Source organism: Hyperolius riggenbachi, chromosome 9 (assembly GCF_040937935.1).
Source record: "Hyperolius riggenbachi isolate aHypRig1 chromosome 9, aHypRig1.pri, whole genome shotgun sequence".
NCBI classification, from domain to species: domain Eukaryota; kingdom Metazoa; phylum Chordata; class Amphibia; order Anura; family Hyperoliidae; genus Hyperolius; species Hyperolius riggenbachi.
Window position 1 is genome coordinate 279536128 of NC_090654.1, and position 15488 is coordinate 279551615.

At 47.2% G+C, this 15488-nt stretch overlaps 1 protein-coding gene across 2 annotated transcripts in view; it reads left to right on the forward strand.

The window, feature by feature from the left end:
* The window catches only part of PRIMA1 (proline rich membrane anchor 1), a 142080-nt gene that overhangs the window by 108098 nt on the left and 18494 nt on the right, over nt 1-15488 (forward strand). For both annotated transcript variants that reach the window (XM_068252326.1, XM_068252327.1), the window contains exon 4: nt 8131-8242. In XM_068252326.1, coding sequence (XP_068108427.1) covers nt 8131-8242 — 112 coding nt within the window. The remainder of the gene's footprint in view (nt 1-8130; nt 8243-15488) is intronic.

The following is a 15488-nucleotide window of genomic DNA, read 5'->3' on the forward strand; positions in this document are numbered from 1 at the left end:
TTTCCGTAATTACGGACACGAATTGTGCCACTATGACACAAATTCGTAATTTCATAATTGCCATACAAACCGTAATTCGGAATTCCATAAGCAAAATTTTGGTTTCATAATCTCGTGTTTTGGCGCCAATTCGTGTTTAACATGAAATTTCGTAATTTCATGTTTTCTATAGAAACAAAGTTATTTTAGTTACGAAAAAGGACGTAATTTAGTTTCTAATAGTAATTATGCACATTTAGTTAATGGCTAAACTCATTGATTGCAATTACTGATAATGCAAAGGCCCCTGCTAGTGTTGAGCCGAAGTTTACGTAATTTCGTGTTTCCTTAATTACGGACGCAAATTTTGCTGCTATGACATGAATTCGTAATTTTGTAATTGCCATACAAACCGTAATTCGGAATTCCGTAAGCGAAATATCGGTTTCATACTTTCTTGTTTCAGCGCAAATTTGTGTTTAATGTGAGATTTCGTAATTTCGTTTTTTCCATAGAAACAAAGTTATTTTAGTGACAAAATTGGACGTAATTTCGTTTCTAATAGTAATTATGCACATTTAGGTAATGACTAAACTCATTGATTGCAATTACTGATAATGCAAAGGCCCCTGTGCACATGCTGTTGCTTTAAATGTATCAGGAGGCTCTATCTACAGCCACTTCTAAGACAGGTGCTCTTTGTCAAGGTGCACTTAGTGGTCATGCATGCTGAGATGCTTGGTTTTGGGCCTTACAATATCTGATAATGCAGAGGTCCCTGCACGTGTTGTCGCTTTAAGTGTATCCGGAGGCTTTGGACTGGAACACAATTTCGAGAACGGACACATTTCCGAAATTCTGATTTGTTTGTGATACGTAAACGATCATAATAACAAAAAATAATTGTCTTTACGAAATTTCCCAATAACCGCAAAATTTTACGTGATTTCATGAAATTTGTGAAATTTCGATTACGGCCATAATCGTAATTTCACGAATTGTGCGAAATTTCGCATATTCGTAATTAGGTCATTACGCTCATCACTAGAAACCAGCCTGACACAAACCGTAGTATATTTAATTTGGCTCAAACCTGATTTTTAACAAATAACACAATTTTATACTGTCTAAAGAAGAGGTAAAACTTAACTTTTAATATTATTTTTAATAAAAAGGATAGACCTGATCTGACAATTGCTATATTAGCATTCTGGAGGGTAGGGGAGACTAAAGGTCTGTAATCCCTTCAAGTTCAATTCAAATCTGGCATTGAGGATTCCCACTCCTACCCAGACTACCAGCAACATCCCACCATAATCCAACATGTTTCGCCCCATAAAAATAGGAGCTTCATCAGGGGTACATATAAAGGTTCATAAGTGCTTAGTGCTGTACGATAAAGTGCATCATCAATCGAAAAAATGTCATAGCCTCATGGCTATATTGACTAGCTAACCTTTCCTGTGCTTCTGCTTCTCCTTTTAAACCGTGTACAGGGTGGGTACGGCTTCCGGCATCACCTGCCGTCCCTCAAAACAGCCCCCAGGGTCATAAATCCAGACCCAATTATTTTGACCGTTCGTATTGATATCAGGGGTTTAAAATCAAAGTCTGTTTTTCCTTCTCTTGCTGGCTGTATAGCCAACCTATCACAGGGTGCCACGTCTTCCAGCCTCATCACCTAACAGCCTATCACAGTGGACAGGGACGGTGATTTCGAGGGGCGGAACAACTGTGTAGGTGCCTGTTGCTCCATGCACTCCTGTCTTCATCCTCGCTGGGGCTTCTCTCTTCCATAACCCGTTGTATGTTATTACATAGACAGTAGTGTACAGAGCAACAGACTGACAGAAGATCGCGCCTGACAGATGAGACGCTACTTTGCCGTAGACTCTGAGGGAGCCCCAGGGATCATAGTTAAGTTGGGGATGACCTATGGAGCCCTGCAGTCAGCTTGGGAACCTGGGACAATTGCTTAGGTTGCCCCTATGGATGGTAGTGCTCGCACTCCTTCAGACTTACAGTGTGGATCCCAGACAGGGTATCTAAGTGAGACTGCCTAGGCCTTTGGGCTGTGAAAGGGCTAAGGATTCTTATAAGTATACAGCAAGATCCCCGGCGGCGGGTATTGCCTGATGCCGGATACACGTATCCAGAAAACCCCACCTAGGCATTCAGGTGATAAGCATGGGGTGAACAAAGATGGGATGTGTACATATATGCAGTGCTACAACATTGCTCAACATGTTTTACCCATATGGGCTTCGTCAGGAACAAATAACAATGTGTGACTCAGAAAACAAAAACAAACTCCCTCACCACATCAATACACAAAATCCCCCAGCATCACGCTCAAGTCAGAGCCATGGATGTCAGGGACAAGACTGTAAACATGTACTAGGCTGGATCGGGCTATCAGCAAGCAGCTTGGTGAGACAGTAGCAACAGTTGGCGTTATAATTCGCAAATGGAGGAAACATAAAATAGTTGTCAGTCTCCCTCAGTCTGGGGGTTCCATGCAAGATCTCGCTTTGTGGAGTTGCAATGATCACGAGAACGGTGATGAAGCAGCCCAGAAATACACGGGGGGGGGGGGGGGACTTGTCAATGATCTCAGGGCAAATGGGACCATAGTCACTAAAAAAAACAACAAGCAATACGCTACAACCAGTGCCATTTCTAGACTTCCGCCCCGATGTGTGTGTGCAAAGCTAGTCCAGAGAGGAGAGACACATCAGGCAGTGCATTGCAGGCACTGGTACTACACTTACTTACCTCTGCTTCCTCCAAGAGAGCATCTCCTCCCTGCTGGCCTGCAGCATCTGATCCCCAGGATGCCGGGTATGTGCTGCACCTCCTCCCATAGCATCTCCTCCCTGCTAGCCCGCAGCACCTGATCCCCAGGATGCCGGGTATGTGCTGCACCTCCTCCCATAGCATCTCCTCCCTGCTGGCCCGCAGCATCTGATCCCCAGGATGCCGGATATGTGCTGCACCTCCCCCCATAGTATCTCCTCTCTGCTGGCCCGCAGCATCTGATCCCCAGGATGCCGGGTATGTGCTGCACCTCCTCCCATAGCATCTCCTCCCTGCTGGCCCGCAGCATCTGATCCCCAGGATGCCGGGTATGTGCTGCACCTCCTCCCATAGCATCTCCTCCCTGCTGGCCCGCAGCATCTGATCCCCAGGATGCCGGGTATGTGCTGCACCTCCTCCCATAGCATCTCCTCCCTGCTGGCCCGCAGCATCTGATCCCCAGGATGCCGGATATGTGCTGCACCTCCTCCCATAGCATCTCCGCCCTGCTGGCCCGCAGCATCTGATCCCCAGGATGCCGGATATGTGCTGCACCTCCCCCCATAGTATCTCCTCTCTGCTGGCCCGCAGCATCTGATCCCCAGGATGCCGGGTATGTACTGCACCTCCTTCCATAGCATCTCCTCCCTGCTGGCCCACAGCATCTGATCCCCAGGATGCCGGGTATGTGCTGCACCTCCTCCCATAGCATCTCCTCCCTGCTAGCCCGCAGCATCTGATCCCCAGGATGCCGGGTATGTGCTGCACCTCCTCCCATAGCATCTCCTCCCTGCTGGCCCGCAGCCTCTGATCCCCAGGATGCCGGGTATGTGCTGCACCTCCCCCCATAGTATCTCCTCCCTGCTGGCCTGCAGCATCTGATCCCCAGGATGCCGGGTATGTGCTGCACCTCCTCCCATAGCATCTCCTCTCTGCTGGCCCGCAGCATCTGATCCCCAGGATGCCAGATATGTGCTGCACCTCCTCCCATAACATCTCCTCCCTGCTGGCCCGCAGCATCTGATCCCCAGGATGCCGGGTATGTGTTGCACCTCCCCCCATAGTATCTCCTCCCTGCTGGCCCGCAGCATCTGATCCCCAGGATGCCGGGTATGTGCTGCACCTCCCCCCATAGTATCTCCTCCCTGCTGGCCTGCAGCATCTGATCCCCAGGATGCCGGGTATGTGCAGCACCTCCTCCAATAGCATATATTCCAGCTCCCTACATGTGTTTATTCCTTATGGTTCTCTCCCGGCCCAGCCCTTGCTGCGTGTCCCCCATCACTGTTTCAGATGCTTGATTTATAATAATTAGATTAGGTTCCGCAGAAGGTATTCTCTGCAAGGGAATTCATAATGAAATTTGTCTTTGCCCGGAACAGCAGATCAATATCTTCCGTAAAGCTGCCTCTCTCCGCGGTGTCATAAATCTGGCGATGTCACGAAGGTCACTTCATCACTGCAGGAAATTCCTTATCTGAGCAGACCTGTGATACCATCGCGCCCGACACGCCACTCCAGATGCAGCAAAACACGAGTAGCTGCAAGGAAAAAGCTGTCAGCCACAACCGGTCAAATAAAACCGAGAGGTTGGGGGTCATTTACTAACACAGACGCAGAGAAAACGAGCAAAAATGGAGCAACCGTTGGTTATCTAGAACATCCAATCAGGTTGCAGTTCTCGAAATGAGGCAATTACTTTAATCCATTACCAACTCCAAATGAATCTAGTGCATTCTAAACCTCTTTAGGCAAATCGCGTTTGACTGTCTAGTGCAGAGAGTGTGGCAGGGAGCGTTTTATACTTACCTCCAGACGGCTTCTTCTCTTCCACCGGCGGCTCTGAATTCCCAGCAGGTCTTCTGGGTCCCGATCACATCTGATCACATGATATGACGTGTGATCGGGATTCAGGAGATTGTGTCAGCATTACAGCCACCACCCAGTGGTGGAAGAGGGGTAATGGTAGAGACTCTTCCATCAACCCTCTTCCACCACTAGGTGGGGTGTAACGTTGACACAGTCTCCTGGATCCCAATCACGTCATATGATGTGATCGGAACCAAGACATGTCGGGATTTCATCACCGCAGCGGTGGAGGAAGAAGAAGCCTATCCAGTCGTCCGGACAACTTACTATAAAAGCCCCCTGCCACCCACTCTGCATACCCTGCTGGGCCTGCCAGGCTGGGGACGGCACACTCCCCCAGCTGCAAGAAAAATTTGGCCCTTCAGGCAATTAAATGCGAAATTTTATGCTGAATTTAGTGGTTAAAAGCAAAGCCCTCATACCTGCTATTGCTACCAAAATTGCTACATATGTTAAGGAGAATATTGGATACAAGTAAAAAAAAAAAAGAAGACATTTTCAAAAAGACATTGTAGTTTTTTAGAAAATTGATTTTAACCACCTTAGCGGTATGGACGAGCTCAGCTCGTCCATTACCGCCAGAGGGTGCCGCTCAGGCCCTGCTGGGCCGATTTTGATCAAATAAAGAGCAGCACACGCAGCCGGCACTTTGCCAGCCGCGTGTGCTGCCCGATCGCCGCCGCGAGCAGCGGCAAAAGAGGGTCCCCCCAGCCGCCTGAGCCCTGCGCAGCCGGAACAAATAGTTCCGGCCAGCGCTAAGGGCTGGATCGGAGGCGGCTGACGTCAGGACGTCGGCTGACGTCCATGACGTCACTCCGCTCGTCGCCATGGCGACAGGAGAAGCCAAACACGGAAGGCTGCTCATTGCGGCCTTCCGTGTTACTTTTGGCCGCCGGAGGCGATCAGAAGAACGCCTCCGGAGCGCCATCTAGTGGGCTCTCATTTGGCTGCATGAAATAGTTTTTTTTTTATTTAAAAAAAACCCTCATGCAGCCGCCCTGGCGATCTTAATAGAACGCCAGGGTGGTTAAATATGCAACGAAAAATGGTTTTTAAACAGTCATTTTAAAAAAAACAACATTCTTTTTTGCATTTTTAAAATAGATTTTCTCAAAAACAACATGGTCTTTTTTGGAAAATTCTTTTTTTGACTAATACCCACCACACTTGGTGTCACTGCCATGTATGGGATCTTTGCTATTCACTGCCAAAGTTGGCACAAAATGACGCAAAAATTACTCAAATTTTTGGCAAAATTACGAATCACTATACAAAATCTATAACATTTACTAATCGTAATTACGTATACGGTAAGCGTAAATGCAGAAATTTACGTGAAATTTTTGCGTAATCGTCATGAGCTGATTACGGTCATCACTGAATAGCAGATATGACGGAATTTAACAATCGACCGCATCTATCGAACGGAAAAAAGTAACGTGTGTACCTATCATAAGAGGATTTTTTTTTATATAGTACCACTTTAAAAGGATCCTTAACTGATGGAAAAAAAAAGTTTAACTTACCTGTGGCTTCTACAAGCCCCCTGCAGCCGGCCTGTGCCCACAGCGGGGCAAACTGATCCTCCGGCCTCCCGAGCCAGTTTAGTTTTTGCCGACTGGCCACAGTCGGTGGCCACTGCCCCATGCGTCCTCAAACACGTTCCCATCGCCGTCCTGTGCAGTATGAGATTTTCTCGTAGTGCGCATGCACAGGACGTCGACTGGAGTGTGATAGAGGGCGCACATGGCCAAGGCCACGCAGGCGCAGTGGCCAATCACTGCCCAAGGACATTGTTCTCTCCACTCACCTCATCACCACATGACGTAACTTACGCGCCACACTGTCGTTCCTCCGCCCCCGCATGGCAACAAAACACATCGCTAGCCTGTATGCAGGTGACGTGTCTGTACAGTGTTAGCCCTCTACTGTCACCCAAGGGATCGGGTAGCGATCTCTTGCTGGCGACTTTTCTTATGCGTGTGCCCAGGGCTTATGTGTCTTCCACCATCATGTCAGAAACATTTTATTGGCTAAGCACGACTGGGTTGTGCACGGAATTGGGCTTGACACATTGCGTGGCTCATTATAGAGGTCGAATGGTACAATAAGGCACAGTGGACAGTAGGAATAGTACAGTATTAGAACGATTAGGCACAGTAACAGTACAATACAGAACAACAATAGTACATAATAGTGCAACAATATAACAACAACCATAGTGCAACAGTACAACAAGGCACAGTGATAGTGCAACAAAGCACAGTGAAATTTCAAAAAATTAAAAACTTACATTTACAATTAAAGATTACTAAAAAAAAAAAAAAAAAAAAAAAAAACAGCTTTCCCCTGGACAATCTAGCCATATCGCAACCTTAGGTGAGGGAAGGATGCGAGGGGGGAGAGCGCTGGAGGTGAGAGGGCATGGAGGGAGTTCAAGAGTTTGACAGCAGAGGGGAAAAAGGAGTTCTTATGTCTTGAGGTTCTGGCTGACATACCTGCGGCCTGATGGTAGCTGACTGAAGAAGCGGTGGCCAGGGTGTGAGGGGTCGTTGCCAGAGTAGGGTTTTCCTCTTGTTATTGCTGTGTTTTGTTTCCTAGACTGCTATCGGTATTAGTTACTGTCGCATTAATACAGAATTCCACCCTAGTATACAGCTCTAGGGAAGACGATGGTGCCAGGGCCAGTTCTAGACTTTTAGCTGCCCGAGGCAAACTTGTAAGGGTGTGCCGCCCCCCCCCCCTTCCCCCGATTTGGAATGATCGCACCGCACCCGACAATTTACTCTGTTTCATTAAATGTTCTCACATGACATGCATGACAATAGCACACTGGCTGGCTGTGAGTGTGTGTTAAACAAACTGCTCGCCCTCAGTCACTCCATTCCTCCTCAGTCAGGACAGCAGTGCCAGCTCCTCCCTTCTGCTGTGCAATTTAAATGAAGCACTGCTGCTCTCCAGCCTCCCCCTTCCTCCCTCACTGTCAGACTCCTCACACAGCACAACAAGCTGCTTTTCCCCACTGCTGCTCTCCTGCCTCCCCCCTCCTCACTCACTGTCAGACTCCTCACACAGCACAACAAGCTGCTTTTCCCCACTGCTGCTCTCCTGCCTCCCCCCTCCTCACTCACTGTCAGACTCCTCACACAGCACAACAAGCTGCTTTTCCCCACTGCTGCTCTCCTGCCTCCCCCCTCCTCACTCACTGTCAGACTCCTCACACAGCACAACAAGCTGCTTTTCCCCAATGATGACCTCTTCACCTCGCTCTGTTCTTGCTTCTCCTCCTACTCTGACTGCATGCTGTTAGTGTAAACACAGTACAAACATGCCGCCACTGTAATCTCTGCACCTGATGCAAGTGTTTCACCTTGCTTCATGAGAGAACTGGCCCTGGATGGTGCTACATAATTCCATAGCAAGAATATTTAGGAGCTTGAGGTTTATGGAACCCTCTTATTAACATGTTACTTTTTGCCTTTGCAGTCAAGATTCCAGCATGCTGTGTAGAAGAAACATGGTGGCATTTCCTCCTTATCGTCCTAGCAGCCGTAGTCCTCTTTATAGTGGTTATTCTCTGCTACAAAGCAATAAAAAGGTAAGCTAGAAGAACAACTACATGTTGCATGGAGATGCAATCTTTCGATGCAATTATCACAATCGAATTGTACAGAAATCAGCACAATGGTGAAAATCGATGTGATACAATTGTTTGGTCGATTGGAACTGAAAATTCTGTCGATCCGAATGTTTGGATTTTACAATCTTATTACGATCTTATCTGAAGAGAGAGAAATTGCCCTAATCAGCGAAATTATGGGAACAATCGAGAATTATCTTCCGCTTAGTTTTGATCACAAAAAGGGCATACAAAGCTCAAAATTGTATCGTTAAAGAGGAACTGTAACGACAAAACGTCCCCTGGGGGGTACTCACCTCGGGTGGGGGAAGCCTCCGGATCCTAATGAGGCTTCCCACGCCGTCCTCCATCCGTCAGGGGTCTCGCTGCAGCCCTCCGTGCAGCGGTGACGTAATATTTACCTTCCTGGCTCCTGCGCAGGCGCTCTGACGGCTGTCGGCTCCGAAGTAGGCGGAAATACCCGATCGCTGTCGGGTCTGCTCTACTGCGCAGGCGCAAGTTTCCGGCGCCTGCACAGTAGAGCGGACCCGACGGAGATCGGGTATTTCCGTCTATTTCCGTGCAGAAAGCAGCCACAGCGCCCCCGCTGGAGCCAGCAAAGGTAAATATTGAAGCTACAGTCGGCTCTGTCGCCGGCTGTTCGGAGGGCTGCAGCGAGACCCCCGTGGGACAGAGGACGGCGTGGGAAGCCTCATTAGGATCCGGAGGCTTCCCCCACCCGAGGTGAGTACCCCCCAGGGGAGGTTTTTGTTGTTACAGAGTCTCTTTAATGAGCACCTTAAGAAGTACATTTCTTTCGGATTAAAATGCACTTTGAATTATTTTTCTCCTCTGTTCCTGATGCATACAGTAGGAAGTAAAAATCTAACAGATCTGACAAGTTTTGGTCTAGTAGTTCATCTGCTCGTGGGGGATTCACTATTTTTATATTTATTTATAAATGCAAAAAATGAATGGCAGTTGCTCAGTTCAACTGCCAACTGTGCTGGGGAACAGTCCCTGTCACTACACAGAGAATTGAGGCATTGGGAAGCCTCCCCGTGGCGCTCCTGGATAGTGTTATTGAAGCATGAACTAATTCCCGCAGGGCAACCGCTTTGCGGCATTGGTTTTTGACCCTGCATAAGTCGGCATGCGAAAGCGAATGCATATTTGCATGAGCATTGCCTCATGAATAGCCAATTAGGCCAAATTTGCTTAGCCAGTTATGTCAGGTGTTCACTTGGTGCTTAATGCACGCATTTAACTCTCTGTGTAGGGAACAGTCCCTGTGTAGTAACCTCTGGGTCCATCAGTAGTGTGCAGGCACTGGCCCGGCTGTATGTGTCCTTGTTCGTGCGCCTGCGGTCGGGAGCGCTCTGCGCATGCACATGACACCATGCAGATTGCTTCCGGCCACGGGTGCGCAATCCAGGGCATGCACCGCCGATCCAGCGCCTGCTAGCAGGCTAAGCAACGAGAACAACAACATCAGAAATCTCATCATGCTTTGCACAGCATCAGGGAAAAAAATGACCGGGCAGATTTATTGGATGGGGTGGAGCTTAGGTTCTGTGCAGCTAAAAATTAGGCTTGGGTAAAAAAAACAAAGTTCTGATGCTGTGAAACTTTTAAAGAAACACCAAGCCTTTTCAGTGCTGCTGAGTAGGTTTTTAGTCTGGAGGTTCACTTTAAGAACCTGACAGAAATAGGTGCAATAGTGAAATGAGCTCAGCAGAGAGAAGTGAAATAACCAAAAGAGCATTATGCCAAACAAACTGCCACAGAAAAAAAACATCACAATGCAATGACTACAACAAATATGTAATATATACATAGATACAACTATAGCAGTGCAAAGGGCAATGTGAACATCAAAGGGGTCAGCGGTGGGACAAGAGCTGGACAGGGCGAAGGAGATGGCCTGAACTGTTCGCCCATCGAATAGTTCATGGCGATAAATGCTTCTTCATGTCTATTCGCGAACATATGGAGTGTTCAATTCGCCCCCTTTACATTTTAATGGAGCCAAAAATTATCCCCTCAACCCAGAGTCAGCAGACACATGGCAGCCAATCAGCTATCCCACCCACCTGGACCGCTCTCCCCCACCTATCAGAAAGCTAGCACAGCAGCAATTTTACACTCTGACTGTGACTGCTGTGAAGGAGACTAGAGACAGAGCACTTCTGCAGATAGGAAAAGCATTAGTTAGGCCTGTGTACTGTGTCCCCAGTGGAGTCCCTTGCGGCAACAATACCAATTCACAATCTACATAACCCCAGAGCCCTTCTAAAGTCTGTGTGTTGAGCTTGTGATGTTGCTGTTCAGTGTGGCCACACAGTGCACTTTAGCGGTTGCAGACAGGTGCAGTCAGTGCTACAGTAGTTCACCCTTCTAAGGGCTGTTTTTCTTTTTCTTGCTATTGTTATATTGCAGTTTTGTGTGTCCAGTTCACATGTTAGCTGTTGGAAACTGGTCTGCTGGTCCCAGTAGTGCACCGACCATAACCCAATAATTCTTCACCACCACTACTGGCATCTAGTATCCAATACTGCCCCCTGTATAAGGCCTCAATGCAGAATCAGTGTTTTTTTGGTCACTTAATGGGGAACTTCAGCCTAAACAAACATACTGTCATTAAGTTACATTAGTTATGTTAATTAAAATAGATAGGCAATATAATCTCTTACCCACACTGTTTCAAAAGAACAGGCAAATGTTTGTGATTTCATGGGGGCAGCTATCTTTTTGGTTAAAAGGAGGTGACAGGGAGCATGAGACACAGTTCCAACTGTCCTGTGTCCTGATCACCTCTCCCAGTTGCTAGGCAATGTGAATAACAACATAGGGAATCCCATCATGCTCTGCACAGCATCAGGGAAAAAAAGCCCGGGCTTTTTTTCTTTGATGGGTGGAGCTTACATAAAAATGCAGCTAAAAATTATGCTTTGGTAAGAAAAACAGTTCTGATGCTGTGAAACTGTTAAAGAAACACCAAGCCTTTTCAGTTCTGCTGAGTAGATTTTTAGTCTGGAGGTTCACTTTAACTGTCATTGAAGTACCTCAGCCCGACTAAAAGGGCTGGAAAACCGCGATTGCCTGCACTCCAGTGAACGTGCGCACAAGCACAGCAGCCCCTACACACCACTACACAAAGATTGCCCCATAGAGGACTAACATTATGTCCTGGAGATGCTTCACCTTCACCATCACAGAGGTGCTTAACTTAAATCCTTGTGCAGATCGCTTGATACTCCTCCCTGTATTGCCTGATGAAGCGGGATTGAGCCTGTGAAACGCGTTACAAAAAATTTGGGGGGGGGGGGGGGAGTTTCTAATAAATGTGTTTGACTGTCTGAATCGCAGTCGTTGTCGTGTCTGCTTGAGGGAGGTAAGACCACCACTTCCTCCTTCATTTTTGCCATTTGAGTTGGTTTTTAAGCTCACTTAATCTAATTTTATACTTTTGGCGCCTCTGTTCATTGTATACAATTATGTCCTGGAGGTGTCAACTAGCAAAAACGATGATTTGCTCACCTGACGTTATCACTAAAGCTCTTTGCGGTTGTTTGTGGTGCGTTTAACGCTGTGTTCCGTCTGTTATTGTGAACACCGCTAGGAGACTGTTAGATGGCGAAACCGCCGTCAATTTACATTGTACAGCGCTGCGATTTACGGCAGCATTGTACTGGGGACTACCGTGTGACCGCCGCTGATGCCTATGACAACGGATCGCTGTGATTGGCTGGCAAGGGGAAGGAGAGATTGAAAAATGATTTAAAAAAGGGAAAATGTATAAAAATAAATAAATAAACAAACAAAGAAAACAAACATGCTGGCAGGGATCAGAGCCCACCAACGAGGGGGGGGGGGGGGGGTGTCACTTTTGTGCTAGGATGTCCGGCCCTGCAGCGAGGCCTTAAAGCGGTATTGTCACCATAAAAATCAAATTTCAACAGCAACTGGTCTGAGTGTATTAAGTGATAAAGATGCTACTCCTGCATTCAGAACTTTTTTCTGCTGTTATGATTTGGAGTTAGCCCTTTAGTAGTCAGTGCCAAACAGTTGCATGCTGGGGGATCTTTTTATCTATAGTATATTCCTCCTCTTCCCTTTATTTCCCTGCCTAGCTGCTTATCTGAAACATGATCTTCTGCTCACTTGTGTTTACAAGCAAGGCTGAGGTGACTCAGCGATTGGAGGAGAAAAGAAAAAAAAGTAAAGGGCGGAAATGACATCAGAATTTAGCCTAAACTGTGGGCAAAAGCAATGGTTCCCACCAGGAACAGAATTATCTTCATTTACTATATAATATTCACTGAATTCAAAATGTGGACAGTACAATGCAGTTGTTATATAAGTAGAATATTCACTGAATTCAAAATGTGGACAGTACAATGCAGTTGTTATATAAGTAGATCGAATTTTTATCTACTTATATATGTGTTTTTTTTTCCCCTGGCATAGTATGGCTAATCCTACTGCTTTAAAGCTGCAGTGGCCTAAATTGTAAAAACTAGCCAGGTCACTAGGGGGGTATAAGCCTACGGCCCTCAAGGGGTTAACAGAGGCACACGGGAGGGCGTTGAGGGACGTGTCCGTGCTTATGGGGCTGGAGGAAGCCCCAGGTAGGTAAAACAAAAAGGCCACATGACTCATCTCTGAGTCTCTTTAAGAGAGCTTAAAGAGAAACTCCGACCAAGAATTTAACTTTATCCCAATCCCAACCCCTTTTACATGAGAAATCTATTCCTTTTCACAAACAGACCATCAGGGGGCGCTGTATGACTGATATTGTGGTGAAACCCCTCCCACAAGAAGTTCTGAGTACCGTGGTACTTCTTGGCAGTTTCCTGCCTGTGAACTTTGTTGCATTGTGGGAAATAGCTGTTTACAGCTGTTTCTAACTGCCAAAAAAGCATGCAGCAGCTACTTTACCTGCCAACAGTAAAAATGTCACCATGTAATAAATGTCAGAATGTGAATCAGGGATTTAAAAGGTTTTACAATGGGCAAACACTGACTAAATCATTTATACATAATTATTGTAAAAATGAAGCACTTTTTATTACATTATTTTCACTGGAGTTCCTCTTTAAGGAATCCTCGAGGTAAGTATGGAACCTGAGACGCTCCTTGTCTCAGGTACACCTTAAAGTTCCATGCCCCAGACTGAACTCTTTCAGTTTTATTCCATCTACTCTACACTTCACGTTTGTTATATTAGGAGGGCTTGTGTCCTCAGCAGAGCTTATTAGTTCACTAAGAGAGGCAATTATGGGCACTGAAATCAACAAACTGGAATCCAGCCATTTCTTGATCAGACAGCGAGCCTCATGCAGTTCCTTGATTGCTGCGCCCCTGGAATAATTACTCTCGTTATTCAGTAAACACCCCCTGCACCTTCTCGTTATTTGTAATTAGCCAGAGAGGGGTGAGACCAGCTTGTTTCAGAAGTTAGTTTTCATAGAAATATGATTTATTTAATCTAGAACTTATCAGCTATGGAAATGAGCAACAAGCTTATTTTGCAAGCGTGAAAAGGTTGCATGAATGATGTGACTGAATGTCGCTACTGCTTTATGCTTTTACACTTGGCCACTGCGTCGCCCGTCGCCCTGCGCCATGTAAGTCCATAGGGGCTTGCACAGTTAAAGGAGTCATCGGGCAAACTACCCCCCCCCCCCGCTCTACTTACCCAGGGCCTAACAATAGACCCTGCAAGGGATGTAGGCGCGGGGGGGGGGGGGGGGGGGCTGGGGCGCAGAAGCCACGGCCCCTGTCCTGAGAGACTGACAACTAAGGGCAAGGAGAGAAAAAACTTTTTGCTCTCAGCACAATTGTTCTGATGACTGCATCTGCTCAGTCACTAATATGGAATCATACAAGTTTTTTTGCAGACAAAGATTTGTAGACAGTCCCTATTCAGTGTACAGCAGGGTATTGTGTACAGCGCTGCTCTACCCCCTGCCTTTCTACCCCTGTGTCCTGTAGTGATGCTTGAGGAGTTTGGGCAAGGAGAAAAAAAGATTTCTGCTCTCTGCAGAATTGTTCTAATGACTGCATCTGCTACCGATAATAAATCGTACAAAGTTTTGCAGACAAGGATGGGGGGGGGGGGGATATGGGGGCCCCATCTGAAGTTTCGCAGGGGGACCCAGTCATTTCTAGTTAAGCCCCTGCTGCAGCACCTTGCAGCTGACATGTCCCATGCCGCAGCTCCGCACTCAGACACCGGCCCGGGGTCCCCGTTGGTGCAGAGGCCCACCTGGAATCCGGCTCTACTGCGCCTGTTCAAAACTATTGCACAAACGTGGACTTGATTGACAGCGGTGCTCGCGGAGGAGCACTAGAGAAGGTCGGCCTCTGCATCGGCGGGTACGCCGGGCTGGCGGCTGAGCTCGGAGCTGGGGCGTGGGACATGTCAGCTGCAAGGGGCTGGAGGAATACCTGGGCAAGTAGCGCGGGGCTGGGGGTTGCCTGATGGCTCCTTTATTGCAATGTGATGCGATGCGTTGGAAATATCTTCCTGATGCCAAGTCTGTAGCGCGTACCGCATGATCCGGGCCTACCACATGCAGTAATGCAAGTGAACGGGAAACGTAGCAAGTGTGAATGGCGGGAGCGTGCTGCGACGTGGTGCGCATGCGCGGACCAACAAGTATCCCAGTGAGTACTTCCTGCCCATCTTGGAGAGCGTCACTGATCTAGGGGCGGCACTATGCATAAGACCCTGTTGCCGCACCTTGGCGCAGGGTCATACAATATGAAGATGATGTGGCAGCAGGCTACCCTACCGCCACCAGCACATGAGGTCAATGGCACTTCTCTAATTGGAGATATAGAAAGACCTATGACTAAGGGGCGGTGCTAAGCGTTAGAAGCAAAAGGGGACCCCGGAAAGTATTTAGCACTTATTTTGCAGAAAATAATACTGATAAAAAAAAGGTAATTGGAAGCGATGTACAATCCGCGGCAGTACAGTGCTTCCAATCACTGCCCACATGACCTCCAGGTCTAATGGTAGAACATGGATCATCAGTAGTGGTGAGTGTAATGACCTAATTACAATTACGCAAAATTGTCATGTTTATGCGGAATTTCATAATTCCGATCGTTTTTCGTAATTATGATAGTTTCTGGAATGGAAACGAAACAGAATTTCATGTTTAACGCAGAAATTCAGCCATTCGCAAAATTGTGTTCAAGTCCAGAGCCTTAT